The sequence below is a fragment of the Pongo pygmaeus genome, chromosome 6 (assembly GCF_028885625.2).
Source record: "Pongo pygmaeus isolate AG05252 chromosome 6, NHGRI_mPonPyg2-v2.0_pri, whole genome shotgun sequence".
NCBI classification, from domain to species: domain Eukaryota; kingdom Metazoa; phylum Chordata; class Mammalia; order Primates; family Hominidae; genus Pongo; species Pongo pygmaeus.
In genome coordinates this window covers 507709-535488 of record NC_072379.2, presented here as the reverse complement: position 1 = coordinate 535488, position 27780 = coordinate 507709, and the positions used below count along the sequence as shown (strand labels likewise).

General features: G+C 60.4%; 1 protein-coding gene and 1 long non-coding RNA gene across 8 annotated transcripts; one reads left to right on the top strand and one right to left on the bottom strand.

Moving 5' to 3' along the window:
• Positions 1–224: 224 nt before the first annotated feature.
• LOC129040962 (uncharacterized) lies at positions 225–6097 on the bottom strand. 3 transcript variants are annotated; one of them, XR_008503749.2, is made up of 4 exons: positions 5998–6097; positions 2090–3959; positions 1177–1377; positions 225–602 (listed from the first exon to the last, which is right to left on the bottom strand). It is a non-coding gene; the product is annotated as an uncharacterized LOC129040962 (long non-coding RNA). The 3 variants fall into 3 exon arrangements; XR_010126871.1 differs by having other exon boundaries at positions 820–3959; XR_010126872.1 differs by lacking the exon at positions 225–602 and adding an exon at positions 632–1092 and having other exon boundaries at positions 1177–3959.
• On the top strand, positions 4682–27780 carry PDGFA (platelet derived growth factor subunit A). 5 transcript variants are annotated; one of them, XM_054495918.2, is made up of 8 exons: positions 4694–4985; positions 6303–6432; positions 7881–7973; positions 13088–13192; positions 14489–14676; positions 24277–24403; positions 25020–25088; positions 26940–27780. In XM_054495918.2, exons 1-7 carry the CDS (start codon positions 4914–4916, stop codon positions 25073–25075), a joined length of 771 nt encoding a protein of 256 aa, XP_054351893.1. In that variant the 5' UTR covers positions 4694–4913; the 3' UTR covers positions 25076–25088; positions 26940–27780. The 5 variants fall into 5 exon arrangements, with proteins under 5 accessions (XP_054351895.1, XP_054351896.1, XP_054351893.1 ...); XM_054495919.2 differs by having other exon boundaries at positions 4850–4985; positions 7881–7977; XM_054495920.2 differs by lacking the exon at positions 25020–25088 and having other exon boundaries at positions 4682–4985.

Here is a 27780-nt window from a genome sequence, read left to right as displayed (position 1 = left end):
TGGAGGCCTCCATGCTGTGAGGAAGCCCACACTGGCCCCCAATAGGCCACGAGACAGTTGAGCCCACCTGAAAGTGGGGGATGCAGGCCAGCCCCCCCGTTCCCCGTGACAGCTGCAGCCACCAACTCTGACTGTAGCTGCAGGACAGATCCTGAGCCTGAACCTGCTGGCTGAGTCCATCTTGAATTCAGGATGTGAGAAATGGAAACAGAATAACATGATTATTGTTCCTTTATTTATTTAGTTTTGAGACAGTCACTCTGTCACCCAGGCTGAGTGCAGTGGTGTGATAATAGTTCACTGCAGCCTCAAACTCTTGGGCTTAAGTGATCCTCCTGCCTTAGTCTCCCAAGGACCTGGGACCTGGGACCTTAGGCACATGCCACCAAGCCTGGCTAAGTTTTAGGGTTTTAGTAGAGACGGGGTCTTGCTGTGTTGCCCAGGCTGATCTTGAACTCCTGGGCTGAAGCGATCCTCCTGCCTTGGCCTCCCTCCCAAAGTGCTGGGATGACAGGTGTGGGCCACCGTGCCCGGCCCCTTCTTCCTTTATGCCACGACACCTTGTGTTCCTGCCTGAAGTCCTCCAATGGCTTCCACTGCCCCTAGAATAAAATCCAGAGCCTTCCTTTGGTCCCAAGGCCAAGCGATCTGCCTCCTTGTTCTGTGAACAAGCCACAGTGGTTCCCGCCCTGGGGCCTTTGCACCTGCTTTGTCGTGTCTGCCTGGAGTGCCTGACCTAGATGTTCTAGATGTTCTCAGTCGGCTGCTTCTCAGACTCCTCAGACAAGGCCTTTCTGACCTGGGCCTGAAATCCTTTACCTGAAATGCTGCACCCGCTACGATCTCTGGCTTCCTGTTTCTCCTCAGAGACTGAGAGCTCCGTGAGGGCCTGGTCTTAGCGCCGTGTCCTCAGCACTTAGCACAGTGCCTGGCACATAAACCTGTGCTTAAAGAATGTGTGGATATTTCCTAGAGCGACCCTCTGAGCTGGCTGTGGTCCAGCGGAGCAAGACGAGCCTCCGGGAGGCTAACAGTGAAAGTCATTGTAATCATGTTTATTTAATTCCATATATCCAAAATGTTTTTTTCAACCTGAAATTCATACAAAAATTCCCAATTGAGAAATTTTGCATTCTTTACTAAGCCTCCGAAAGCTGGTGTGTGTTCTGCACTTACAGCACTGTGCAGTTTGGACCGGCCACGTCTCTCGTGTCCAGCGGCAACACGTGGCCATCGCTCCTGGGCTGGATGGCCCTGGTCTAGCTAGACTCTCGGCTTTCGTTTCTTGAAGCCGCCAAACGTCCTTTCATACATGTGTTCATTCACAAAATGTTCACACAATGATTGTGCGCCCGTGTGCTATTTTCAACTTCATTTCTGTTTGTGTATTTAAAAGAAAATGATTTAATAGGGAGTTAAAACAACATGGAGAGAGAGCCTTCCCACCCTGCTGTCGGGGCGGTTATCTCCCTTTCTGGGGAGTGTGAACTGGAAAGGCCTGATCCCTAGTCACTGGGGGCCTGAGATAATGACTTAATTAACGCCTGCGCTGGGCAGTTTTCATCTTCAAGGAGTTCAGCCCACTCGGCTGGTGTTGCTTTTGGATTAATTGCCTAGAACGAAGAAAGCCTTGCCCAGAGATAAAGGGAAACGTGGGGTTTCATCATTACAAATTGTTCTGAAATCTGCTCTGGCACTGGGGGCAGAGGCCAGGATTTGGGTGCCCAGCTGGTCCCCCCACCCCCAACCCAGGCGCAGGCAGGTGGCCAGCAGTGCCCTTGCCCAGGGCACCCTAGCACAGCTTTTCCTGACAGTGGAGGCAGCTGTGCGCAGTGACGGCTGTTGGCCTCCAGCTTTTCAGATGAGGGAACAGACACCCAGGGCAGTCTAGGGACAGATCTCACCAAGGCGAAGGTCAAGGGGCAGAGAGCGGAGGGAACTTGCCTGTGCCCCCCTCCCCGCACCTTGGAACTGGGGATCCAGGGGGTGTTGGCTGCCACCCCTGCTCCTGGGTATAGCGTCTTTCCTGTTCCTGCCTGTACAACCCACCTACAAATGCCCCTGCGAATGGAGGATAGTCTATATTTACCGCGGTTGCAGAGGTGCCCCTGGGGTGCTGAGCCCCGCTGCAAGTCTTCGCTTAGAGTTGATGTGAGTGTCCATGAAGTTATACAAGGAAAGAGCTTGGCACCTGGCACCATCGACGTCGCTGTAAATGTCAGCCGTCACTACCACTACTAGTAAATAACAACGACGGCGATCGCTGCGTGCCTGCTGGTGCCAAGCCCCGGAGGGGCCCCGGACACGCAGCCGGGGTGGGGATGGGTATGAGGGGGCAGCGCTGGGCTCGGCGAAAGTTTCTTCCCCTCTCCAGTCCCCTACCCACAGGAATGGCCAAGGCCTTTCCCGCCCTCCCTGGGTGCCAGGGTCTTGTGGAGGGGCGGGAGCGAACCAGTCCGGGGCAGACGTCCGGCCACCCGCCCCTGCTGCGCGACGGCCCCCCTCGCTCGGCCTATTTAGAGCACCTGACTCACGGTAATTATGGGCCCGCGGGCACGTCGGGGGGCGCCGGGAGAGGCCGGATGCACCGGCTCCGGGGGCGACCGGACATCCCAGGCCGCCAGGTGCACCTTGCTTCCCACCAGCACCTCCCCGCACCCGCCGGGAGCTCCCCGCTGCTTCCGCCCGGGGCCCCGGGCTCACCTCGGGGCGCCCACGGACTCCCAGACGCGCGCCGCAGCCTGGGGTGGGAATGTTTCGGGGGCGGCCGCACAAAGCCAGGCTCCGTCCTGGGGTCCGCGCCTCTGTCTCCCGGGCCGCCCACGCCTCCTCCGACGCGGGAGTATATTTAGCCTCATTATCAAATGTTTGCAGTGAACTGTGCGAACCGACTAATAGCGGCTGGGAGTGAAACTCGATTTCTGGCCAGAAAGCAGCACGTGACCGCCCCCATCTGCAAGGATCGCGGCAGGGCGGGCGGGGCAGGTGCTGCAGCCTCCGCGCGCAAAAGCCGCCGGCGGGGCCCGGGTCGCACCGTCCCCTCCTGGGCCGAGCACCTGAAACCCACCTCGTCCCTCCGTCCCCCTCCCCAGGGGCTGCGATGAGGACGCTGGGAGTTTGAATGGAAACGAAGGCCGGGGAGGGGGGTCCGCGCGGGCGTGGGTTTTTATCCAAGTCGGTGACCTCTTGGTTAAGTCAGCCCTGCGGTTTCAACGCCCAATCCCCCCATAAAGCCTGTGGGGGTCCACGTCTCCCTGTTTCTTCCGGGGATCCGGCGGAGAATGTGGCGGGGCCGGGCAGGGGGGTCCCAGTCCCACGCCGGGTGCGCCGTGCCCCGAGTCTCCCCAGAAGGCGGCTGTCGCGCGGCTGCACAAGTTTTCGCCTCCCTCGCGCGGCCGCTGTTGTTGTGGTCGCCATGGCGACGGGTCGCGGTTTTATTTTTAATAGCGGCCGGCGATTAGAGAGATGCCTGCACCGCTTTCGCCTAAGCTCTGCGTCCCGCGGGTGAAGCACCCACGCCCCGCCCCAGCCCCCGCCTCAGCCCCCGCCTCGCTCCAGCGCCCCTTGCACGTCCCCAGGTGGCCCTAAACTCTAGCTGGGCGCACCCGTAGCTCCAGGCCGGGCAGGGGAGCCGAGGGAAGCAGCCATCTAGGCCCTCAGAGGCGGCGAGGACCCCCAGGATCCCTCAAGCTGGGAGGGACGGGTACCCCATCCCCAATACAACGCAACCTTCCTCGTTGCCTTCCACACCGTCATACCGAGTCCTCTAACCTCACAGAGGTGTCCTCGGGCCCCCTCTGCCCGCGAGGAGTCCGAGGCCCTGGAAGACAGGATGCGCGCCACTCCGGGATAACTGGCCGAAGAATGAGGCCAGGGTCCGGCCTGCGTCCTGGCCCTGCGAGTCCGGCTCTTGCCAGAAGCCATCCAGTGGGTGTCCCCTCCCAAGCGGCAAGTTCCCCCTGCAGGGACAAGGCCTGGCTTTAAGGGGCTCCTCCACGTTTCCAAGGCTCCCCTGGTTCTGTCCCGGTCCCGCTTGGTCCTGACCACCCAGAGGGCACGCTTGACCGCGGGGGTCGTGGTGTGGGGCTGCGGCCAACGGAAGGGAGAAACGTGGGGAGGGGGCCTGCAGGGGTGTGGAAGGGCGCGTGTAGACGCGACCCACTGGGAGCGGAGGGAGAGGCCTCGCCCCCCAGATATTTGGGGGAAGGGGAGCGCCCCCGAAGCGCTCTCCGGATTCGGCCTTTGAAATGCTAGAGCTGGCCTAGCTGGGGATGAAAGACCGCCCGCGGGGCTGCGCCTTAACGGCCTTTGTCTGGAGGGAGGGCGACCGCGACGGGGGCAGGGGCTTAATCCACAGGGTTGGGGGTGACGGCTGGGGCGGGCGGAATTCTCCGCTGCCCACCCAAGGGAGCGTCTCCTGGGCTCCAGGGGCCTAGGCCGTCTAGCCTCGGGGTCTGCACAGCACGCCACCCCGCTGGACCCGGTACCAGGACGCGTAGACCCCCTGGCAGGGCACTGAAGAGCACCTGGACCTGAAGTCAGGGTCCAATCTCTCTTGGTCTAGGGAGGCGAAATCCATCCCGCCCAGGCGCACCCGCCCTTTCTCGGCGTGGGAGCCGTCTAGCCACGCTCAGACCTCGGCCTCCGCGCGCGTTCCTCCCCCGCATCGCGCTCTGAGCTGCGCCTCGGCCGGAGGTGGCGCTCTGTGCGCCCCGCGGATCCCGACGCGGGAGCTCAGAACCCGGGGGACCCTCACCGGTGGCTCCTTTCCCTTCCATCCCCTCGACTTCCCGGCTCAGGGCGCGGCCCTGTCTTCGGCGCGGGAGTGGGGGACTGGGGGGCGCGGGGTCCCAGGGTGGGGACGAGGCGGGCTGCAGGCCCTTCCCCCGACTGGAGCTCGCTCCCAAGTGGAAATGTGGGTGGAGGGTCCTCATTCAGATGCCCCAGGCTTCGGATCCTGGGCGGGGGCGCGTGGCAGCCGCCAGGTGAGTGCCCCAAACCCGCCCCCCTCCTTCCCCAAAGACTGACTCCCCCTCCTTTTATGGAGAGGGGAAGGCTGGGGCCCTGGATCCGAACCGTGGAGAGCGGCCGGAGCGCCGGGGCGGGGGCGGGGACCGGCTCTCTCGCCCTTTTTGGCGCAGCAGCTCTGGGCGCTGCCCGCTGCCGCCGCTGGGGCCCGAGAGAGGCGAGCCGGCGACGGCGGCGCTTCTGCGGCGGCCTCCTCCCTCCCCACCCGGTGCCGCAGGATTGCAGCTGGCACTGGAGGGTGGGCAAGCTCGAGGGAGGGGCGCGGAGCCCCGGCGCGGAGCCGGGCGCGGGGCTTTGATGGATTTAGCTGCTTGCGCGAGCGCGTGTGTGCTCCCTGCCGCGGCGGCGGCGCCCGGGCCCTGCCGGGTCCGCACGAACCCCGCGCGCTTCCGAGGTGCGGGTCCCGGGCCCGGAATCCGGGGGAGGCGGGGGGGGGGCGGGGGCGGGGGAGGGGCGCGGCGGCGGCGCTATAACCCTCTCCCCGCCGCCGGCCGGCTCCACACGCGCGCCCTGCGGAGCCCGCCCAACTCCGGCGAGCCGGGCCTGCGCCTACTCCTCCTCCTCCTCCTCCTCTCCCGGCGGCGGCTGCGGCGGAGGCGCCGACTCGGCCTTGCGCCCGCCCTCAGGCCCGCGCGGGCGGCGCAGCGAGGCCCCGGGCGGGTGGCGGCTGCCAGGCGGCTCGGCCGCGGGCGCTGCCCGGCCCCGGCGAGCGGAGGGCGGAGCGCGGCGCCGGAGCCGAGGGCGCGCCGCGGAGGGGGTGCTGGGCCGCGCTGTGCCCGGCCGGGCGGCGGCTGCAAGAGGAGGCCGGAGGCGAGCGCGGGGCCGGCGGTGGGCGCGCAGGGCCGCTCGCAGCTCGCAGCCGGGGCCGGGCCAGGCGTCCAGGCAGGTGATCGGTGTGGCGGCGGCGGCGGCCCCAGCCTCCCTCCGGAGTTCTTCTTGGGGCTGATGTCCGCAAATATGCAGAATTACCGGCCGGGTCGCTCCTGAAGCCAGCGCGGGGAGCGAGCGCGGCGGCGGCCAGCACCGGGAACGCACCGAGGAAGAAGCCCAGCCCCCGCCCTCCGCCCCTTCCGTCCCCACCCCCTACCCGGCGGCCCAGGAGGCTCCCCGCGCTGCGGGCGCGCACTCCCTGTTTCTCCTCCTCCTGGCTGGCGCTGCCTGCCTCTCCGCACTCACTGCTCGCGCCGGGCGCGCTCCGCCAGCTCCGTGCTCCCCGCGCCACCCTCCTCCGGGCCGCGCTCCCTAAGGGATGGTACTGAATTTCGCCGCCACAGGAGACCGGCTGGAGCGCCCGCCCCGCGGCCTCGCCTCTCCGCCGAGCAGCCAGCGCCTCGGGACGCGATGAGGACCTTGGCTTGCCTGCTGCTCCTCGGCTGCGGATACCTCGCCCATGTTCTGGCCGAGGTTGGTGCCGCCCCCGCGCCCCGTCCCTGCGCCGGCTCCTCCGGCGCACACCCCCCGCCGGCTGGGGCGCCACGGGCTCTGCAGAGAGCGTTTTGGTTTCTGCTAGGGTGGTCGATGTTTAAATTTTCCCAACTGGGTTCTATTTTCTGCCATGCCTAAGTGTGTGTGGGGAGTTTCCAGCGTGTTGCGTCGCTCGCTTTGCCTCGGGGGGACCGGGGAGCAGCGAGGTGGACAAGTGGGGAGAAACTTCGGGGGGCGCAGGGTCCTCTCCGGGGAAGGGGAGCTGGGGCGCAGCGGGCGCTGCAGCAGCGGGGTGCCGGGAGCGGGGAAGGGGGTGTGTGTGTGTGTGTGAGCCGGCGGAGCCTGGGGAGGAGAGAAGGGCGGCGGATAAACAGGTAGGGGCGGCTGCTGCGGAAGCCCCTGGCCGGGCAGGGTGGGCAGCGCCAAGCCGCAGCCCTCGGTTCCCAGTCCCCAAGCCCGGCGGGGCTCAGGGCCAGCGCAGTCCCGCCCGCCCGGGCCTGCTTACAGGTGGCTGAGCGAGGCGAGCTGGGGCTGGGCCAGGCGTCCGCACCCTCCCACCGCGGCGTCCCCGCCCCCCCATCCCCATCCCCATCCCCGGGAGCTTTGCTGTGATGAACGACTTTCCACAGCCCCCGTCGTGGGAACTTAGTGCTTCAGGCTCCCCAGCGACCCCCGACTCTCCTTAAAAAGCGGGGAGGGGAGTGGGGGAGGCCAGAGGTGAGGGTGGTCCCCGCAGGGCACGGAGAGCTGCGCGAGGTGGAAGTTTAACCCTCGCTTTCCCCGGAGGCTTCTTCTCCCGGCCGCCGGCTGGATTTGGGCGTCTTAGTCGGCGCTAGGGCCGCGGCTGGGCCGGAGCCCGGGGTGGGGCGAGTGTGTGAGTGAGATGTGTGTGCGCGTGTGTGTGTCTGCGCGCGCGTGCGTGTGTTTGTGAGACGGAGAGACCTCTCCACGGGTTCGGCCCGGGATTCCGGGGCGTGAAATTTAAGCCCTGCCTGGATTAAAGTGTTAGGGCTGCCGTGACTCTCGCCGACCCGTGACGCATTTTAACCTGATCTTTCTAGATGTTGATCTCACTATTAAATCAGAAACTTTCGGCCCCCTCGCTGCCCCCAGACCTTCTGTAACTGACACCCCGGGTGGAGGGGTCGGAGTGCGGGGGCTTTTGTCTGAAAATATAAAGGGGGGGGGCTTTGATTTTGCAAAGGGCGGAACATGGATGGGGGTGGAGAATTTGGGGACTCTTCCAGCCCCACCCCCGGCTTCTGGTTCCAGGACCGGGGCGAGGGCTCCGCGGGGGCTGGGGCGGGGACTGCGGCCGGCGCTCGCGGGGTCTCCTCGGGCCCGGGGCGGCGGCGCTCCTGGCGGCCGGGGGCGCGTGCCGGCGGGGTCGGGGCCGCGGGCGCTGACCGTGTGGCCTCTGCTTGCAGGAAGCCGAGATCCCCCGCGAGGTGATCGAGAGGCTGGCGCACAGTCAGATCCACAGCATCCGGGACCTCCAGCGACTCCTGGAGATAGACTCCGTAGGTAAATCGCGCCCCTTCCCTTGGCGCGCGGGGAGGGCGCGGGCGGGCGGCCTGTGCGCCCCGAGCTGGGGCCGGGCGGGGCGCCGCGCAGGAGCGCACCGAAAGGTCAGAATCCAATCCCCAGCCATAAGCGCCCGGGCGGATGAGTCAGGAGTTTCTCTTCCAGTCTCCACTTTCTCTCCCAGCGGCGGCCGAGGGCTGCTCGCTCGCCCCGGGATTGTTTTCGCCTTTAAGGAAAACGCCGCGTGTGTCACACAAAGTTCAGCCGCGGCCTCCGCCAGGTGTGCGGGCCCAGCGCCTGCCCTCGGGCCGGAGGAGCGGCAGGATCCGGCCCAGACCCTGGGCGCAGAGCCCTGGCCCGTGCGCCGGGCGGGCAGCCCGCGGAGCGAGGCCCCAAGAGCAGGCGCCGCTCCCGGTCCGACGAGCGGGCGGGCGGAGCCGGCCCCCGGGTCAGGGCCCGGCCCCCTTTGTAATCCCTGCGAGCTGGTGCCGCGTTCTTGCCGCAGGGCTGGGCCTCTGCAGAAGCCGGTGTCTTTCTGTTTTCACGACCCAGTAAAACGCCTTGGACGCATCTGCTGCCTGGGGGCTGTTTTTGCGGCTCACCCTCGGGCCCTGGGGCCGGGCCACTGGAGAACACAGCTTGTTTGCAAGCACAGAGTTTCGGAGCGAATGTCAGCTGCGGGTTGGCAAGGGTTAAAGGGGTTTCTCACCCCGGGGGACCCCGGGGGACCACGGGTGGGTGGGAGGGGCGAGGGTGTAGGGTGGCCGCCCGCCCCCTCAGGGCTGGAGAGCCCCTTCCTAGAAGGCGAGGTCTCTCTTCCAGGCCTTTGTGGCGCTCTTTTCAAAATGAGCACTCGGCCTGGGAACTCCAATCTGAACCTGGTTTAAAAAGGGGGTCTGCGATAAACTTGTTAAAAAGAGTAACTAAAGGCAGCAGAAATGGAAGAAGTTACGTGACATGAAGATTCTTCTCTCCCTGCAAAGGACTCTGAAAAAAGGGGGGGGCATGGGGGGATTAAGTGAAATCACATGGTCTAGTCATTTGGAAATTTGTACCTAATTATGGTGGTGGAGAAGCCTGAACTATTTGCGTTTCATGCCAAAACCATTTTCTAACAAGGCCGATGGTTTCTGTAGTTTTTTGACCCAGGAAATCCCTGGGCTGATCCTTATCGGGGGCGGAGGGTGGGGGGTGCGGTAGAGTTTCACTCCCAGAGCACAGCTGGGCGGGGGGATTTTGACCGGATCCCTCAATGGGTAAAACTCTAGGGAAAAGGATCTGGCTCTGGCTTGTGGGGGGGAATCCCTTGCCTGAATCTCGCTGGTTCTGGATGGGTTTGGAAAAGTTGGGGGGGGGTGCTGCTTCCTGGAGAAGGTTTCAGGGCTTTTTTTTGGGGGGGGGGGTGCTAGCAGAAGGAGGGGCCTGTGGGAGCTGGGCCTCCTCATGGGACTGGCTTTGGAAGCTGCAGGGAAATGGGCCATTCACTTTCTGCTGGGACTATTCTTATTCTGGTCTTGGCGCCCCGCCTCCTCCACCCCCACCCATTATCGCCTTTAGCATTGCAGCTCCGTGGGGTATGCTGATGGCATTCCTCACCCGGGGGCTTCTAGGTCGTAGGGTCCAAACAGAAAAAAACAAGGATGCCCTAAGCTAGTCCTCCTGGCCGGTTCCAAATTCCCCCTGCAGTCATGTCCCAGGAGCTCCTAGGGAATGTGGAGAGTGGATCTCAGCCCTCCGGTCTCCCTGAGAGGTTTTGGGGTCTGAATAGGATTCTCCTAGTGTCTGGGAGGCTTTGTGTGTGAGAATATGGGGGTGGCATCTACCTCCTCTCTTGCCCCTGGTGGGGGACCTTTTGTAACATAGGGGGCCTCCTTGGTCCTGTCCAGTCCCCTCCCCAGGTGTGGCTGGAAACAGAACCAGAGGAACCCACAGTCTCTTGCCTGAGGACAGGAGAGGCACCGGCTGCTTCTCCAGCTTGTAGGGGGTGTCTTTTCCTCAACTCCCATTCTCTGTCATAGGGAGGGTTGTAAACTGGTTGAGGTCAGTTCTCCTGGGGTAAGCGTCCCTCCGGGTCCTGGACTCCCTTTTCAATCCAGAGGTGCTTCTGGTCTGTTAGGGGCAGGGGACAGTGCAGGGGCTCATGAGGAAGGGGCTGGGTGCTGGGAGAAACCCAATGCAACGAACTTTCCCTCGGAGTCCCTTTATAACCCTTCCAGGCTGATGTTCTTGGCGTTAGGTGCCTCTAAGGCCCACGCTGTAGGAAGTAGAAAAGAGGCGTTGAGGAATCCCAGGTGTGCGCCCTAGCTATGCTGACTCCTCCTCCAGGTGGGTGGGGCTTTGTGACTGGCATTTGGCTCCTCCCAGCATGCAGGCTACCTCCCACTGTACAGTTGGGGAGACTGAGTCAAGCACCGTCTGGGGTCTTGGCCGCTCCTTGGCTGTGGCTGGAGGAGCACGGGTAGTGGGATTCCTCACCATCCTCCTGGAGCCCGAGCGTTTCATTCGGAGGGTGTGCTGGAGTGAAGAGTGAAGGTTTTTCACCTGTGGCTTTTAGATCCAGAGGCCAGCATGTGGTGTTTTCATGACTGGCAGCCGGCGTTTAGGGCCTGTTTGTCCGGTGTGCAGTGGCAGCTGGGGAGCTTTGTTCCCCAAAGTGGTCTGGCCTGGCGCCCGTGGCTCATTGAGCGGCTGATAACGTAAATATCCCCATCTCGGGCCAGTAATGCCAAACCAGGACTGGTGGTTGGGAGATTCTCCCTGTTATGGAGTTGTCCTTGGGACATCTGTGCCTAAAAGACAAAAGGGAAAGCCTCCTGATTAACTGTCCTGGGAGCAGTTTTAGGGGTGATTCTTGCTGGCCAGGCCGCCTGGGCCTGGGCCTGGGCTTGGGCTGCTGGGAGCTGTGTTTGGTGAGCTGTGGGCGGCTGCTGCTGTGAGCCACGTCTCAGCCCCGGAAGGGCGGCTTTGGTGAGCGTGGTCTACTCTCGGCATCTTGAGCTGGGAGCAAAGGGTGGACTTGTTAGACTGGGAGCTGTTCCCCCTCTGTCCCTTGTCTCAAGAAATTCGCCCGCTCAGGCTTTCTGGGGGTCAATGAACTAGCACGGCTGCTGTCTTCTCTATTTATTAAGCCGGGACTAAAGGGTGGCGGGGCATGGGGACCGTGCTCTGTGGACGTAGACCACAGAGGCTCCTGCGAGCCACTTCTCCTAGTCTTGTTATATTTCTCTGGGCCTCAGTTTCCTCGGATGTGAGGAAGTGATAGCACCCACCGCACACACAGAAGCTAAGTCATTGGTAAAGCGGCTAATGTAAACGTGGCTATCGCAAGGCATCGGAAAATGGGAGCTGGTGTTATTGTTGAATTTTCTACGAGTGGAGAGTGGACCCGTGACTCTGGCCATGGCAAGATGGTCACCACCAGGCTGTGACTCATAAGTGTCACTTTTTCATGAAAAGAAATGCTGCTTGTAACAGTTGGTTGATGGGAAATTCTTACTGCATGAGTAGTTCTGTTCTGATCTTATTTTGGGTCTCAAAAAAAATTAGTGTCATTGGAACATTGAGTCATTTTCGGTAAAAAAGTTGGGCTCCGGGCGAGCTTCCCCTTTGCCTGACACCTTCTGTGAGGTTTGTGGGCTTCATTTTAAATCCGCAGGTCTCAGGCTCCTCAGGGGTGCGGAGGAAGCTGAGGTTTCTCCGGTTGGTTTGTGGATAGTCACGGATGCCTCGGTGGGCTGCGGAGAGACACTTTGGGCTGCTAGTCCTGAACCCAGGAGGTGCAGAGCCCATTAGCTGTCTGGGCTGGTGACCGGGACGTCCCGAGCTTCCCAGGAGGGGACGGGGAGATCTCTGTGCCTCTGGAGCATCCTGGCTGTGAGGCTCACTGTCTCCGCGCCCGTTTGCCCTTGGTTATATGCTGGGGAGGCAGGATGGAGGGAGATGGGAAGAGACCCCCCCAGCCGGGACCAGGGGGCCAAGGCAAGGAGGCCCAGAGCCACCCGCGGTGCCCAGGTGTGGGCAGTGTCCGTGGTCAGGACAGTGGGTCCTCTCCCTGCTGCGGGATTTAGAGAGACCTGAGACTCCCCGAGCCTGTCTGTCGTAGCCGTCAGCGCCTGTGAAGGGTGGTGTGTGCGCTGGGTGGGGTGGCGGGGATAGGTTCTCAGTTCTGCTCCCCGGTCAGTGCTGGTCTTGGCTCTGGGCCACTGCCCCACCTGCACCTGGCTGCCTTGCTGTAAACACGGCTCGCAGATGCCAGCTCCTCTCAACCCCTCTCCGCAGACCGCCTCCCTCTGTCAGGCTCCTCTCAACCCCTCTCCGCAGGCCGCCTCCCTCTGTCAGGCTCCTCTCAACCCCTCTCCGCAGGCCGCCTCCCTCTGTCAGGCTCCTCTCAACCCCTCTCCGCAGGCCGCCTCCCTCTGTCAGGCTGCGGGAACTCCTCGGTGTAGCCTCCACGAGAGGCCACGTGTCCTCCTGCCTCTCCTCATGACCGCTGGCCCTAGAGTAGACTCATTTCAGGAACGAGTGGGGTCTGGCCCGCAGCCCAGTCTGGCTGCTTCCAGTGCCCCTCAGAGGTTAGGCCACTTCTTCCAGGAGTGCTTTAGCGAGGGGGAGGGAGGGAGACGTACAGGCACCTGCAGAAATCTCAGCGGCCTCTGCTTCTCCCTTGCTCCAGCCCCCAGACCAAGGTGGGGCCTGGCTTAGCCCTGTGCCCCTCGGGGAGGTGCGCGGAGCTGGGTGCGTCAGGCCCCTCCTGACCCGGGGCAGCCCTCACCTGGGCTACCTTGGAGGAGGCACCGTAGGGGAGACCGCCTGCAGCCTCTTCCCCGAAGGGCCCTCCGCTTCGTCACGGGCCCCTGCATTTGGGGACCTCTGTGCTAATGGGGCGTTTTGTGCGGTTTCCAGTGTTTCATCCCCTGCGTCTCTGGAAAGCCTTGGTGGGAATCGAGGTTCTCCCGGGGGGGCCCTAATGGCGGGAGCTGTGAGGGGCTGTGCTGCCAGGTGCCTGTTCCCCAGTGGCTCCCAAAGCTGGTCTGTGGGACGTGCGGCTGGACAGGCCCAGGGCACGGTGCACGGGCCTGGAGCAGTCACGGTGCTCTCCTTCTGCCTGCAGGGAGTGAGGAGTCTTTGGACACCAGCCTGAGAGTTCACGGGGTCCACGCCACTAAGCATGCGTCCGAGAAGCGGCCCCTGCCCATTCGAAGGAAGAGAAGCATCGGTGAGTCCAGGAGGCCGCGATGGGCGGGGCAGGGCCGGGTGGGGAGGAGCTGCCCGCTCTCCCGACACGGTGGCCTCAGGCGAGCGACCCGTTCCCTCCTCCCTAAAATAGGCCTGGCCCTGCTGCCTCTGGCTCTGGCCTGTCCTGAGGCCTCCCTCCTTCGGGGGTGTCTCCTGCCGCAGCCCGCCTGCTCCTCCTGGAGTCCTGGTCTGGGCAAGAGAGCTTCCAGGAGAGAAGAGCCGTCATAAATTCCTTAAGCGCCTGTCTTGTTGGGGCCTGTCCCCAGGAGCCTTGCTGGAAACCTGGTTGTGCCTCATTTCCAATTCGCGGTGTGGGCACTGTGCTCTCGTGCTGGCTGCTGAACTGGTGGGGACGCGCGTGCTGTGTCCAGCGGCTGCCCCCGGACGCCCTCACCACACCCACGTGCCCCGCCCCACACTCACGCCTGGCTCCAGGGCTCCACCCCCGCATCCATTTGGGGGATATTTTGTCCCTTCTTACAGGGCAGCCCCATGGCCCTCCAGCCCCCTGAGGAGGAACTAGCAGGTTTGGGAAGTTCCGGGGCCAGTCCCTGCTTTCTACACCAGTTCCGCGTCCTCGGGGGTCCCACTGGATGGGTTTGAGCCCTGGTGCTGCTTATGGCTCTGGGGCCCTGAGCAGGTGGACTCCCCTCTCTGAGCTGTGGTTTCCTCCATGAAGATGGATTTTGTATCTTCCACCTTAAAGTGTGATGTGTGGCTGGCTGGTCCCAGCTGATGCAAGCAGGCCCTCCCCAGGTGACATTTGCTGTGGGGTTCTGCATTTTGCACCCTTCAGACCAGTCTTGAAGGCCAGAGCACGCAGCAAGTGCTGTAGGATTCGCTGCTAAGGCCCCTTCTGCCCCCACAGCCACTGGCCCCACCTGAACTAAGTCCCCCTCTGCCCCAGCCACTGGCCCCACCTGGACTGAGTTACCCTCCCCCTCCAGCCACTGGCCTCACCTGGACTAAGTTCCCCTCTGCCCCTCCGGCCACTGGCCTCACCTGGACTAAGTTCCTCTCCCCCCCAGCCACTGGCCCCACCTGTCCAGGTCCCTCCAGCCTGCAGGCACCGGGCTGGGCTCCTCTGGATGTGTGGTGCTCCTGCCCACCCAGCCCCTGAGCCTGTGCTCCCGGCTCAGCCTCTGCTGCCTGGGAGGAATCCTGGCCTGTGGCTCACCCTGGTTGCCCCCCAGGCCCAGCTGGAGTCACCGCAGCCCTGGGGTGGGGTGGTGGTTGCAGCGGCCAGTCCCTGCTCACTGTGCCCCCGCCGTTGCAGAGGAAGCTGTCCCCGCTGTCTGCAAGACCAGGACGGTCATTTACGAGATTCCTCGGAGTCAGGTTGACCCCACGTCCGCCAACTTCCTGATCTGGCCCCCGTGCGTGGAGGTGAAACGCTGCACCGGCTGCTGCAACACCAGCAGCGTCAAGTGCCAGCCCTCACGCATCCACCACCGCAGTGTCAAGGTGAGCCCTGCCCCTCCCCTCCCCTCCCCTCCCCTCCCTTTCCCACCCCTCCCTCCCCTCCCCTCTCCACCCGAGCCCGAGGGTCACCCCTACTGAGCAGCCAGGGTCCCTCAGGCATCCACCACCGCAGCCTCAAGGTGAGCCCTGCCCCCTCCTCTCCCCACCTGAGCCTGAGGGCCACCCCTACCGAGCAGCCAGGGTCCCTCAGGCATCCACCACCGCAGCCTCAAGGTGAGCCCTGCCCCTCCCCTCCCCACCCGAGCCTGGGGGCCACCCCTACCTAGCAGCCAGGGTCCCTCAGGCATCCACCACCGCAGGGTCCAGGTGAGCCCTGCCCCACGCGGGCCCGAGGCTTGTCCTACTGGGTTGCCAGGGTCCCTCCTGGGAGGCCACAAGGTGCTGCTGGCATGGCTGGTGGGGGTGCACGGCTGCGCTCCCATCTCCCTGGCAGGTACACTGAGGCCCAGGGAGGAGAAGGAGCACCTGGGGGTGCAGGAAAGGCAGGGCCGGCCGGGGCTTCCACTCTGCTGCTCTGGCGATGAGCCTGGCCTCCTTTCCACGCTGTAGACCACAGTGCGGGGGCCGTTTTTGGCCTTGCAAGGTGTCGAGCTGCTTAGCTGGAAGCTGTCTGGCGTCCCTGGAGGGTCCTTTGCAGGCTCTTCAGTGGGGGCCGAGGTGCATGGCAGGAGGGTAAGGGGTGGATATTCAGAGCCTGCATTGCCTCTTGAAGTGCCTGATCTTCGGAGGGCCCCCCCGGCTTCCCGCCTAAAGCAGCCCAGGAGAAGGAGTGCTTGGGGTGGGCTCGAGGCCAGACAGCAGACTTCCCTCCGCGGAATCCCAGGGTGAGCCCCTCTTTCTTTAAGTTGGGAGTGGTGCCTGCCTTCTTCAGGCTGCTTTAGCAGAATTCCATCCACTAGGAGCTGATTAGCAACAAATGTATTTCTCAAAGTTCTGGAGGCTGGAAGTCTGAGATCAGGGCGCCAGCAGACTGTGTCTCCGCTGGAGCCATGTTTTCTGGGTTCATAGATGACGCCTTCTCGCTCTGCCCTCAGTGTGAGGGGCGGGCGGTGAACACGCCCCCTAGGTTGCTTTCGAAGGGCACTAATGCCGTTCATGAAGGCTCCACCCTAGAAACTAATCGGGCCAGGCGAGGTGGCTCACACCTGCAGTCCCAGCCACCGTGGAAGGCTGAGTCTGGAGGACTGCTGAGCCCAGGAGTTCAAGACCAGCCTGGGTAACATGGCAGGACCCCATCTCTACAAAAAATACAAAAATTAGCTGGGCGTGGTGGCACGTGCCTGTCGTCCCAGCTACTCTGGAGGCTGAGGTGGGAGGATCCCTTGAGTCGGGAGGTTGAGGCTGCAGTGAGCTGTGATGGCGTCACTGCATTCGAGCCTGGACAATAGAGCAAGACTCTCTCAAGAAAAAAAAAAAAAAGGACTTAATGGCTATCTTAAGACACCCCACCTCCTAACGCCATCCCCTTGATCTGGGATTTCAGCGTAAGAATCCTGGGGGCACTGGCGTTCCTGCCACAGCAGGGCCTTCCTCCCTGGGGTTGCGCTGGGGGAGGAACGGCACCCGGGTGAACTTGCTGAAGGTCGTCTTGCGTTGCTGAGGCCCTGGGGCCAGGGCTGCATGGCTGGGTCCCTTCTCCCTGCGTTCAGGGAAGTGTGCCCAGAGACCTGCGGGATGCAGCGCCCTGGGTGGGCTGGCTTTGTCCTGTGTTTGCGCCTCTCTGGCCTCATTTTCCTCACCTGTGCAATGGGTCTGAGGCAGGGCCTGGCCCTTCTGAGAAAGCCGAGGCTGCTGCCATCTTGTTTGCAAAGGAGGTTTCCTGCCTGTTGGGGCATTAGTCTCCCGTTTTTGGGATGGGGTTTCACGGTGAGTGTCTAAGGTGTATCTTCTGGCTTCTGTGAGGCCTGGCTGGGACTGGCATCTCCCTGGGGCTCCCATCTGGGAGGGATGGGCTCTCTTAGGGCTCTTCTCCCTGGAAACTGGCTTCAGTTGGGTTAAAGTGCTGTTGATGCTCCCGCCTGACCTGCAGGACCCATGAGTTTGAGCAGTGGGTGCAGGCGGGTGCGGCACCTAGTCCAGGAGGCTGTTGCTTTGACTCAGAGCCTCCTGGCTTGGCCTCGGCTGAGGACTTTTTTTTTTTTTTTTTTTTTTTGGAGACAGCGTCTTGCTCTGTTGCCCAGGCTGGAGTGTGGTGGTGCGATCATGGTTCGCTGCAGCCTCGGACTCCCAGGCTGAAGCTATCCTCCGACCTAAGCCTCCTGAATACTACAGGTGCATGCCACCACGCCTGGCTAATTTTTAAATTCTTTGTAGAGTCGGGGATCTCGCTGTGTTGCCCAGCCTGCTCCGGACCCCCTGGGCTCAAGTCAGCTGAGGATTTGGTGACAACTGAGCCTGCTCTTCCTGGAATATGGGGTCACTGAAATGATGTTTGGGGATTTCAGTTTTGGGGCTACATTAGTAACCATTCTTTAACTTTAGAAAAGAATTATTTCACATCCACCGCCCCCCACTGTTGTGACTGCAGGCCCCGGACGGAGATGGGGCGGGGGGAGACGCTTCTCCCTGAAGGACTTTGCAGCCAGCCGGGTCGTTTCCTCGTCATGCGACCGGGCACTTTAGACCCGTAACTGGAACTTATCTTGGCCTCGGGGGACTTGGTCCTCCGAGGTGCTGGGTATTGAGTAAGCAGATTCCACATCTTACTACCCGGGATCTCCAAGGCCACTCACTCCCCTTTTGAAGCCCCGAGTTTTTCCCAGGGCCCCGCCAGTGCTTGTTTGGGGCACTCTTCTGTCCTCAGAGGATATTTACTGCCGGGGGTCAGCGAAGGAGGGGAGGGGAGGGCCTAACTCGGGCCTCCAGGTCCAGGTGGCCGGGTCTCCCTGGCATGAGCCCAGCACCGTCCCCTCTGTCCTGTGTGCCTCCCTGGGGCGCGGTTTCTGCCTTTCTGTGGGCCTCGGCATCCTCCCTGGTTATATTTTGGAGGTCCTTGTGAGCTCTGAGTCCGGGATACCTGTGGTCTTGTTCTCATTAGAGATTCTCATGTCAGTTGTGGGTGCTGGGGGAGCCCTTGGCGGTACGGGGAGAGGTTCTCAGCCTTGGGCAGCCCCTGCCCTTCCCACCCTGGCCTGTCATGGGGTGAGGATAGGAGGGCCTGGCCCTACAGGGCAGTGTTCTCTCCCTCCCCCGGCCCCCTGAGGAGGCTGGGTGGGGTCTAGGGGCTTCCAGCACCCTCCGGCCAGTGCAGCATTGGGGGTGAGGGCCAGTTCCCCCGGGGGAGTGGCCCCTGCTTTGCTCTGTGCAGTGGTGGAGCCAGGACCAGGGCTCTGCCTCTGGGTCTCATCTGCCGGGACAGGCTCCTGGTCAGCCCAAGGGGGGACAGGGTGTCCTAAGGCCTCAGGGCTGTGTCCTGCAGCAGAGCCGGGCGGCCCAGTTCCCACCTCCTCAGACCCAGGCCCCCCTCATGTTCCCACTTCTGGGAGGCGTTTTCTCCCTGCCCACCCATCCGAGGGGTGGAGGAAAACATCCAGCTTCGGACACAGGGGGCTGTGGCTGAGGGGACAAAGGTCAGAGGGAACAGGAGGCCCATTGTGGAGGCTGAGCCAAGAGGCTGGTCCTGCCGCTGCAGATGGAGGCGGCTGTCAACCTGGTGAGGAGATGGGCCCCAGAGCCTCAGACTCCGTGCCTGTGAGTGGGCATGGATGGGGTCAGCTGAGGTCAGCGGGGTTGGGGCTGGCCAGCAGGGGCCCCAAAGTCTGTCCACCGAGGATGGGCATGGCACCCCCCATTTCCAGTTTTTATGCCTTTCCAGTCAACATTCAGAGGTCTCTTGTTAGAAGATGGTAGTGAAGCTGGGAGTGGTCACTGCCCGGCACAGACCCTGCTGAGATCACCAGGATGTGACTGACCGGCAGCCCTGGGGGAGTGACTGGCTGGGGTCCCTAGCTGGGTGGGCGTTTCCTTGCACTCTGCCTGGCACAGTCAGCTCTTGGTGCCTGGACGCCTGACTCTCCCCCAGACCCAAGCCTCGGGGATAGGACAGGAGTGTGGGCCTGAACGTGGACCATGGGGATGAGATGCCAGCCCGAGTACTGCAGGGGTCTAGCCTGGACGGAGCTGGCTCTGAGCCCACCTTGCTGGGCTGGAGGCTTCCAGAAGGTGTGTGCTCACCTGGTGCTCGGGATGGGCCTCTGCTCCCTGGAACAGAGCGGCTGGGGTGTTAACGGGTGAGAAGCTCCCAGCCACGCCTCTGTCCACTCTCTGGGGTCTGGTGCAGGAGTCTCTAGGTGAGCGGAGTGGGGGTCTTCTTGAGCCAGGCTGGGCAGGGGCCTCTTACATGAGCTTGAGGCCTGGGCATTGCTTCCATTCTTAATGGATATGGGGTCAGTGCTGAAGGAGGCAGGATCTTCTTTTTTTCTTTGTTATAAAGACAGGGTCTGGCTTTGTTGGCCAGGCTGCTGTCAAATTCCTGGGATCACAGGTATGAACCTCCTCCATGCCCGACTTGAGGGATTTTTTTTTTTTTTTTTTTTTTTTTTTGAGACAGTCTCACTCTGTCACCCAGGCTGGAGTGCAGTGGTCCGATCTCAGCTCACTGCAACCTCCACCTCCCGGGTTCAGGTGATTCTTCTGCCTTAGCCTCTTGAGTAGCTGGGATTACAGGCACTCGCCACCACGCCTGGCTATTTTTTGTATTTTTTAGTAGAGATGGGGTTTTGCCATATTGGTCAGGCTGGTCTTGAACTGCTGACCTCAGGTGACCCGCCCGCCTCGACCTCGCAAAGTGCTGGGATTACAGGCGTGAGCCACCGCACCCCGCTGGGGTCCTCATGACCCAAGTCAGCATCTGGATTGAGTGATGTTCCAAGTCTCTGTCGAGAGACCCCCAGGTTGGGCTGTGGGATGCTGGGGCCAAGGCTCTTTTCTTTTGGAGTCTAGGCTTGCTTTCCGTGAAAGAGGTGAGAAGGAGTGCAGGCTAGGGATGGAAATTCAACACTGTGTGACTCTGGGCAAGGGGCTTCCCTTGTCTGTGCTGTGTGTTCTCATCTCTAGAATGGACCACGATGGTGTCCTCACAGGGTTGCTGTGAGGGTTACAGTGACGAGCATGTGCGATCCAGTCAGGTGTCTTTCATGGCTAGTACTCTGTCTTGGAGCCTTGAAAGGGTCAGGCCGTAACCTGGAGTTGGGGTGGGGTACCCCGCAGGGAGTGGCTGTCCCAAGCCCTTCTCAGGGGGTCTCTGCAGCCTCTGGGCTTTGTAGCAGCAGGAACTTGGCATCCCAGGTCTAGAGGGGTGACGGCATCCCTGGGTTATAGTCTTGGAGTGTTGAGGTGGGGCGGCTTATGACGCAGATGAACTCAGCCGTGGGGAATCGGAATGTCTGGTGTGATAAGGTGCAGCCCACATCTCTGGGATGGGAAAAGGGGAGGGACATGGGGACCCCCCCCAGTCACTTGGGCTCTGGCTTGGGGCCTGGGGGCCAGGGTACCCCCCGTGGGGGTCCTGAGGACATCGTAGTCTGTTCTTTGGACTTGGCCTTCTTTTATGGAGGAGGTTTTTGTGAGAATCCAATATTCATTTTGTGTTCTTGGGAGAAAAATGCAGTTATTTCCTGGCCAGACAGAGGTGGCGGAACGGCTCGGAATCCTGGCATACTCAGAAACAGGTGCAATCATCGCTGTTTGTTTTTGTTTGATAAAAATGGGCTTGTCTGAGGAGGCAGCGGGTTCCCAGAGGAGCGGCTGTGCCGTGTGCCTTTCGCACAGTGCCCACAGGGGCAGCATTTCTGCTGTGTCTTGGGAGCCCATGCGCCCGTGGCGGCCGGCCATCTCGAGTGGATGAGAGCGAGCCTGCCCCTCGCCTGGGCGTCTGGTGTCTGGCCAGATGGGCCTGCAGTCTCTGCCGAGCCGGGCCCTGGTATCTGCCCTGCCAAGGGAACTAGGTGAGGCTGCTTGTTGACCAAAGAGGCTGTGCCACCCGGAGGGTCAGGGCCGGGAGCAGAACAGGGCGCCCTGCCCGAGCCCATCCCCAGGAACCCAGATTTCAGAGCCCACCTGCCCCATGCCTCGCTTGGCCACCCCTGCAGAGGCTGGGGGTGGGTGGGAGCAGCAGAGTATGGGTGCTTCAAGCCTGGGAGATAGCAGGGTGTGAGGCTGGTGCTGTTCCTCCTGCTGGGACCTGTGTCCAGGGCCTCCAGGGGCGGGGAGGAAGGAACTCGGCCCCTGCTGAGGCAGGCAGGGGGCTGGGCCTGGTGTTGCGCACTGGGATCCCTAGTTACTTACTACCTGGGCAGTTCTTGACTCAGGGAGGGCTGAGGACACGCTTGGAGGGCTGGGGGTGGCTGAGGTCCCAGGTGGCCCTGCCACTCCTCTTGGGGCTTTGCTGCAGTTCATCCTCAGGCCGGGCCTCTCCCACCCCAGGCCCTCAATGGGAGGGTGGCTCTAGACCCACTCTCTGCCTGTGGTGGGTGGGGGGTGGTACAGTGCTGAGCTTGGGGATCAGGGGGCGGGTAGGTTTTGGGGCTCTGGATTGGAATCGACGCCAGTGGCAGCGCACTCTTGAAGGCTGGCTTTGTCCTCGTTTCTGGGGCTTTCTGCGTGTGCAGCCTCATTCCTCAACTCCTGGGTGGGTGTGATTGGTCTGCCTTTTACAGATGGGAGGTGGAAGTTTGTGCGCGGCCTGCAGAGGCTCCTCTCTGGAGGATTCTGTCCTGGGGAAAGGGGCAGATTGCCGCGGGAGTGGGGGACTGATCCGAGGCCTCCCAAGTGGAACAGACCCCCACGCAGGAAGCGGCAGTGTCCTGGCCGCTTTCTCTCACGCTTTGTGACGTAGCGAAACCTCCCAGGCCAGGTCCTGTTTCTGAGCTGGCTCCTGACCCCATGCGCCCCACGCGCCCCACGCCCTGCACCTGTTGAGCTCATACTTGGCTGTCTGCTCATGCCCCAGGCAGCCCAGACCACTTCACACACCTGCAGGCACCCTTTGCACTGTGGGTTAACCATTAACTCAGCCTCGGACAAGCCTGGTCCCCAGCGCCTTAGGGACCGGCTTACCTTCGGAGCCTGCCTGGTCCCAGGCTGCAGAGCTGACCTTCTCCCTGGGGGTCCTGCTGACGCCCAGTCTCCGGAGTCTGGAGTCCCCCCCTGCCCCCCGAAGAAGGTTGGGAAACATTCTCCTCCTCCGTCCTTCACCCTCCTGACTGCCTGGGAGGCCGGACCACTGGGCTGGGGGCATCTGGCCTTGGGCTGAGGTCTCCTATTCACCCAGCAGCGTGCATTCCCCCACGCCGCTGTGCTCAGGGGGTGACCTGGCCTCTGTTTGCTTTCTAGACTCAGTTTCCCCATGAATCGTGAGGGGTGAAGTGTGTGATCCATAGTGGCTGTTCTTGCACTTAGACCCTGCATGCGGCGGGGCTGGTTCCTTGGGCACAGATGGAGCGCCTGCTGGGTGCTCAGCTCCCCAGGGCCTGGGAGGGCAGGAAAGTGGTGGCTGTTCCCTGGCTTGCGCCCCAGGGGGCAGGTGGGACAGCCTAACAGTTAGGGACAGGCTTAGTTAGGGCTTGCCTGTGCCTCAGTTTCTTCTTCTGTAAATGGAGGTGCCAGTCTTGCTTCCTTATTGCATGGTTGGGAGGATGAAATGAGTGCTGGGGTTTGGGCTGGGAGAGCCAATACTCTACTCATATGGTCCCTGGCTGTGTATTAGGGGTCTGTTGATGCCAGGCGTGTGCGTGCTTGCATTCTGTATGTGTAGTAAGATTCCCATGATGGGGCCCCTGTGTACATTATGCATGCGTGAGTGTGAGGGGGTAGAGTTGCCTCCCCATGACAGGGTATGTGTGTGCATTATACAGGTGTGTGGGTGGGGTGGAGTTGCCTTCCCATGATGGGGCCTGTGTGTGTATCATACGTGGGGGGGGGTGGAGTTGCCTCCCCATGACAGGTTATGTGTGTGCATTATACAGGTGTGTATGTGGGGCAGAGTTGTGTTTCCATGACAGGGCCTGTATGTGCATTATGTGTGTGTGTGTGTGTGTGTGTGTGTGAGTGTGATTTCTTGCCTCTCTTATTGAATGCCTGAAGCTCCCCTCTCTGACCTGGACTGGGCATTGTCTGCCTGCAGCTCCCTGGGGAAGGGGCTGTGGAGGCAGGACCCCCATGTTGTGGTTCTGTGCCTGGAGAATTGAGGGCAGGCGTGGCTCGCAGACAGGCAGAGTCCAGTCCGAAGAGGGGAACCCAGCTGAGGTGTGGTTCGCTTTTGAGCTGCCTGTGCCTGACAGCCACGGCCTGCTGGCCTGTGCTCCTCCTGGATCATCTTGTGTAGCCTCGGTGATGGCCCAGGGTCCCTGGCCCTGGTTTCCGAGGTCAGGCCTCTCCGAGCCCAAGGAGAGCCTCGGACCTGGGGGAGCCATGAGGGGACCCTGGGTGTGGGTCTGCTGGCCCTGCTGCCTGGGGGCCGGTGGGGAGGTGGGGCCCTCATCAGGCCAGCAGCTGGGATTATCATCTGGACGCTCAAGTCTACAACAACCTTGGGCTAGGATACAGTCACGAACCCCCCATTCCTAGGCCATGGCTTTAAAATTTTTTTTTAATCAGTAGAGACAGGGTCTTGGTGTATTGCCCAGGCTGGAGTGCAGTGGTGTGATAACAGCTCACTGCAGCCTCAAACTCCTGGGCTCAAGCAATCCTCCTACCTCAGCTTCCCAAGTAGGCTGGGACTACAAGTGCCACCATGGCTTGCTAATTTTTAAATTGTTTTTAGAGGCAGGGTCTTACTATGTTGCCCAGGCTGGTCTTGAACCCCTGGAGTTAAGTGATCCTCCCGCCTTGGCCTTCCAAAGTGCTGGGATTACAGGCGTGAGCCACCATGCTCAGCCTGGCTTTTAAAATGTATTTAAAAACAACGTGATCATTTGAAAACATTTCCCAGCTGCACATCCACACACAAGCAAACACTTTCCCTGGCCACCTGCACCCCAGAACTCCCAAACTCCCACACCTTAGTAGTGTGCATCCTTCAGACCCCCCAGGCACACGTGAACCTTTGGGTTTATTTTAAACAAAAATAGGGTGAATCTACTAAATACCATGCTCCAACACCAGGCGTGGTGGCTCTCACTTGAAATTCCAGCACTTTGGGAGGCTGAGGCAGGAGGATCACACGAGTCCAGGAGTTCAACATCAACCTCGGCAACATAGCGAGATCTCATCTGTACCAAAAAAAAAAAAAATTTAAAATTAGCTGGGCATGGTGGCCTGTGCTTACAGGTGGGAGGCTGAGGTGGAAGGATCACTTGAGCCCAAGAGTTTGAGGCTGCAGAGGCTATGATTGGCCTAGGTGACAGGGTGAGACCTTAGTCAAAAAAACTAAAACACACACACACACAAAACTGCACTGCAGCTTGTAGGTTTTTCATCTGGTACTCCTACACTCGCCACCACAAGGTAGTGTTTCTGGGAGGAGGTCAGAGGTCAGGGGTCAGGCTGCTCTCTCCTCCCTCAGCCTGTCCCTGGCTCCCAGCGCGTCGTGATGTCCGAAGCTCCATGCAGGCATTCATGGCCACGCTCTGTTCTCTCTGGCAGGTCGCCAAGGTGGAATACATCAGGAAGAAGCCAAAATTAAAAGAAGTCCAGGTGAGGTTAGAGGAGCATTTGGAGTGCGCCTGCGCGACCACCAGCCTGAATCCGGATTATCGGGAAGAGGACACGGGTGAGTGGCTGCCTTCGTCGGCATCAGTGTTGGAGAACAGGTCTTCAGAGCCATGCTTTTAGGGTGTTAGGTGGCCCCCTTGAGTGCAACGCTTGCTGCTGTGAGCATCTGGGCTGCTGTTGAAGGATTCGTTGCCCTGCTCCTGGGCCAGATGCCTGCTAGAGAGACAGATCCCTCACCTGCAGGTGTCCGGTGGGGAGGGTGGCCCAAGCTGCGGTACTGGCAGGAGAGGAGGTTCAGGTCTCACTGAGAGGGGCTGGGAGTGCATAAGACACCCAACTCATTAGTGGGCTGTGGGGCTGAGCTGAGAAGAATCTGCAGAAGGGCCTCCTGCCGGGGTGGGCGGGAGGAGCAGGTTCGAGGACTGCAGTTGCTCTGGCTGGTTGGGGTCTCTCCTTCACCCCGCCACGCAGACTCCACCCAGGAGCAGAATGGCTTCTGTGCCTTGCTATGGCTGGGCCCTGGGAGCACGAGGGGACTCAGAAGTTTCTCTGTGCCAGGATGCTGGCCTTCTCTTCTGGAAAGATAAACAAATGCCGTAGGTACTTGTTGCTTCAGTTTTTCACCCCGACGGCCATCCCTCAGCCCACTCACCGCCCTGCCCTTTTGTTAACAGGAAGGCCTAGGGAGTCAGGTAAAAAACGGAAAAGAAAAAGGTTAAAACCCACCTAAAGCAGCCAACCAGGTAGGACCTGTCTGCCGGACACACTGAGTCCTGCAGGGCGGGGAGGTGCAACTGACTGATCACACCAGCAAATCACGCTTCCTGTCTCGCCGGGTGCGGCGGGGATGTGGCCCTGATTGGCCTTGATGGTATCTGCTGGGCTTGGGTCTCCTTGCTCCCCGTCCGCTCCTGCCTCGCAGAACGCCCTGGCCCGTGGCTCACTCCCGCTTGGGAGCCTGCCTCCAGCTTTGTCCTTCTCTTTGTCGTTGATTGGGGATGCAGGAGCGTTGCACATGAATGGAACAGGTTGGGTGACCTGAGCAGCGGTGGGGCAGCTCTGACCGCCTGGCCACTCTGGGATCACCCACCCCATTTGACAGATGAACAAACTGAGGCTTAACTGAGATTACAGATAAGGACTGTTGGAGGCTGAATATATCTGGAAATCCTTTATAAACGTGCAGGGCTGTTGGCTACTGTGTTGGAAATTGCATTTGGCTGCTAGTAACACCAGACAGCACAGGGATTGAGATAAGGTCGAGCTTCATGACTTTCATCTAAAGGTGGGATTGCAGAGCAGGGAGGGTAGTCTTGAGGTATCATCAGGGTGCCCCTTCTGTCTGGCTAGTGGCATCCATCTGCAGTTGCCTCATGGCCCAAGGTGACTGCTAAAGCTCCAGAAACCACATCTGTGCTCCAGGCTGGAAGGAGGAGTGAGAGGGGGAAAAGGGCAAAATAACACCCTTAGAGAGCTATCCTGGAGATCCCACCCAGTGACTTTTGTGTTTTTCTCAGCTGCCATCCCTCCACTGCAAGGGAGCTTGGGAAACGTCTCCTAGCAAGACATGTAGCTTCCCAGATGGAAATGGGACCTAGGCAGCCGCCGTCATCACGGAGGAGGCAGTTTCAAGCCTTCCTGGTCCTTGGCATTGGCCCGCCTGGCTTGGGAAAGTTGGAGTCCTGTCTGGCCTGGTTCCTCCTCCTGGCACGTGGGACTCCATGGCGGCCAAAACAAATAGTTTCTTTAGAAGAGAGGAGGATCTCAGAGATAGGGTGTCTGAGAACCCTGGCTGCTGTTTGCAATGTGGGACTTGGGCCTGAGGGTGAGGTCCATTCATGAGGAGCCTCTTGGGAGGAAATTGTCCACTTGGGCAGGTCTTTGAAGCAGTCCAGGACTGTTGGTCAGCCTTGGCTTTGTTTGCTCAAAGTGTGGCATGTGGGTGGTTTTGTGCCTGCCTGTGGGTCCCATTTCTACAGAGCGTTAGGCTCTGGCCTCCATGGGCCTGCTGGTGACAGACCCCATGGTGAGAGGCTGGCACTCCTGTTGTCCCATGCCTGGCTGGTACTCATGCTCAGCCTATAGGCAGCCCACGTGTTGGAGTGTGCGATGGAGAGGCCACATAGGATGCAGAAGAATTGTTCTTAAAGAATTAGCATAGGTCTGCCTAGGTGCAGACTCTTCTGTCTGGCTGGTGGCCTCCATCCTCAGGGTTGTCTCATGGTCCAAGGTGGCTGCCAGAGCTCCAGAAATCACATCTAAGCCCTAGGCTGGAAGAAAGGAAGGGCAGGGAGAAGGGCAAATGAACCATTCTTGGCCTCAGTTTCCCCCATCTGTACAATGGGAGAATGGGGCTTGGTCTCTAGACATGTTCTGTGAGATGCTGTGAGCCTAATCCCAATTCCTGTCAGGGTACTGCAACATGGCTAATGTGGCAAATGTGATTCTGGAAATTTCATGAAAACTTGATATCCCTGTGTGCCCTTGATTGGGTTAAATGTTTTCACCCTGTTTTCCTCCTATGCAGCGATGTGTGTGCTGGAAGGTTCACTTGGTCGGTGGTCTCAGTGTCTGTCTTTCCCTTCTCCCTGCAGATGTGAGGTGAGGATGAGCCGCAGCCCTTTCCTGGGACATGGATGTACATGGCGTGTTACATTCCTGAACCTACTATGTACGGTGCTTTATTGCCAGTGTGCGGTCTTTGTTCTCCTCCGTGAAAAACTGTGTCCGAGAACACTCGGGAGAACAAAGAGACAGTGCACATTTGTTTAATGTGACATCAAAGCAAGTATTGTAGCACTCGGTGAAGCAGTAAGAAGCTTCCTTGTCAAAAAGAGAGAGAGAGAGAGAGAGAAAACAAAACCACAAAACATGACAAAAACAAAACGGACTCACAAAAATATCTAAACTCGACGAGATGGAGGGTCGCCCCGTGGGATGGAAGTGCAGAGGTCTCAGCAGACTGGATTTCTGTCCGGGTGGTCACAGGTGCTTTTTTGCCGAGGATGCAGAGCCTGCTTTGGGAACGACTCCAGAGGGGTGCTGGCGGGCTCTGCAGGGGCACGCAGGAAGCAGGAATGTCTTGGAAACCGCCACACGAACTTTAGAAACCACACCTCCTCGCTGTAGTATTTAAGCCCATACAGAAACCTTCCTGAGAGCCTTAAGTGGTTTTTTTGTTTGTTTTTTTTTTGTTTTGTTTTGTTTTTTGTTTTTACACCATAAAGTGATTATTAAGCTTTCCTTTTTACTCTTTGGCTAGCTTTTTTTTTTTTTTTTTTTTTTTTAATTATCTCTTGGATGACATTTACACCGATAACACACAGGCTGCTGTAACTGTCAGGACAGTGCGACGGTATTTTTCCTAGCAAGATGCAAACTAATGAGATGTATTAAAATAAACATGGTATACCTACCTATGCATCATTTCCTAAA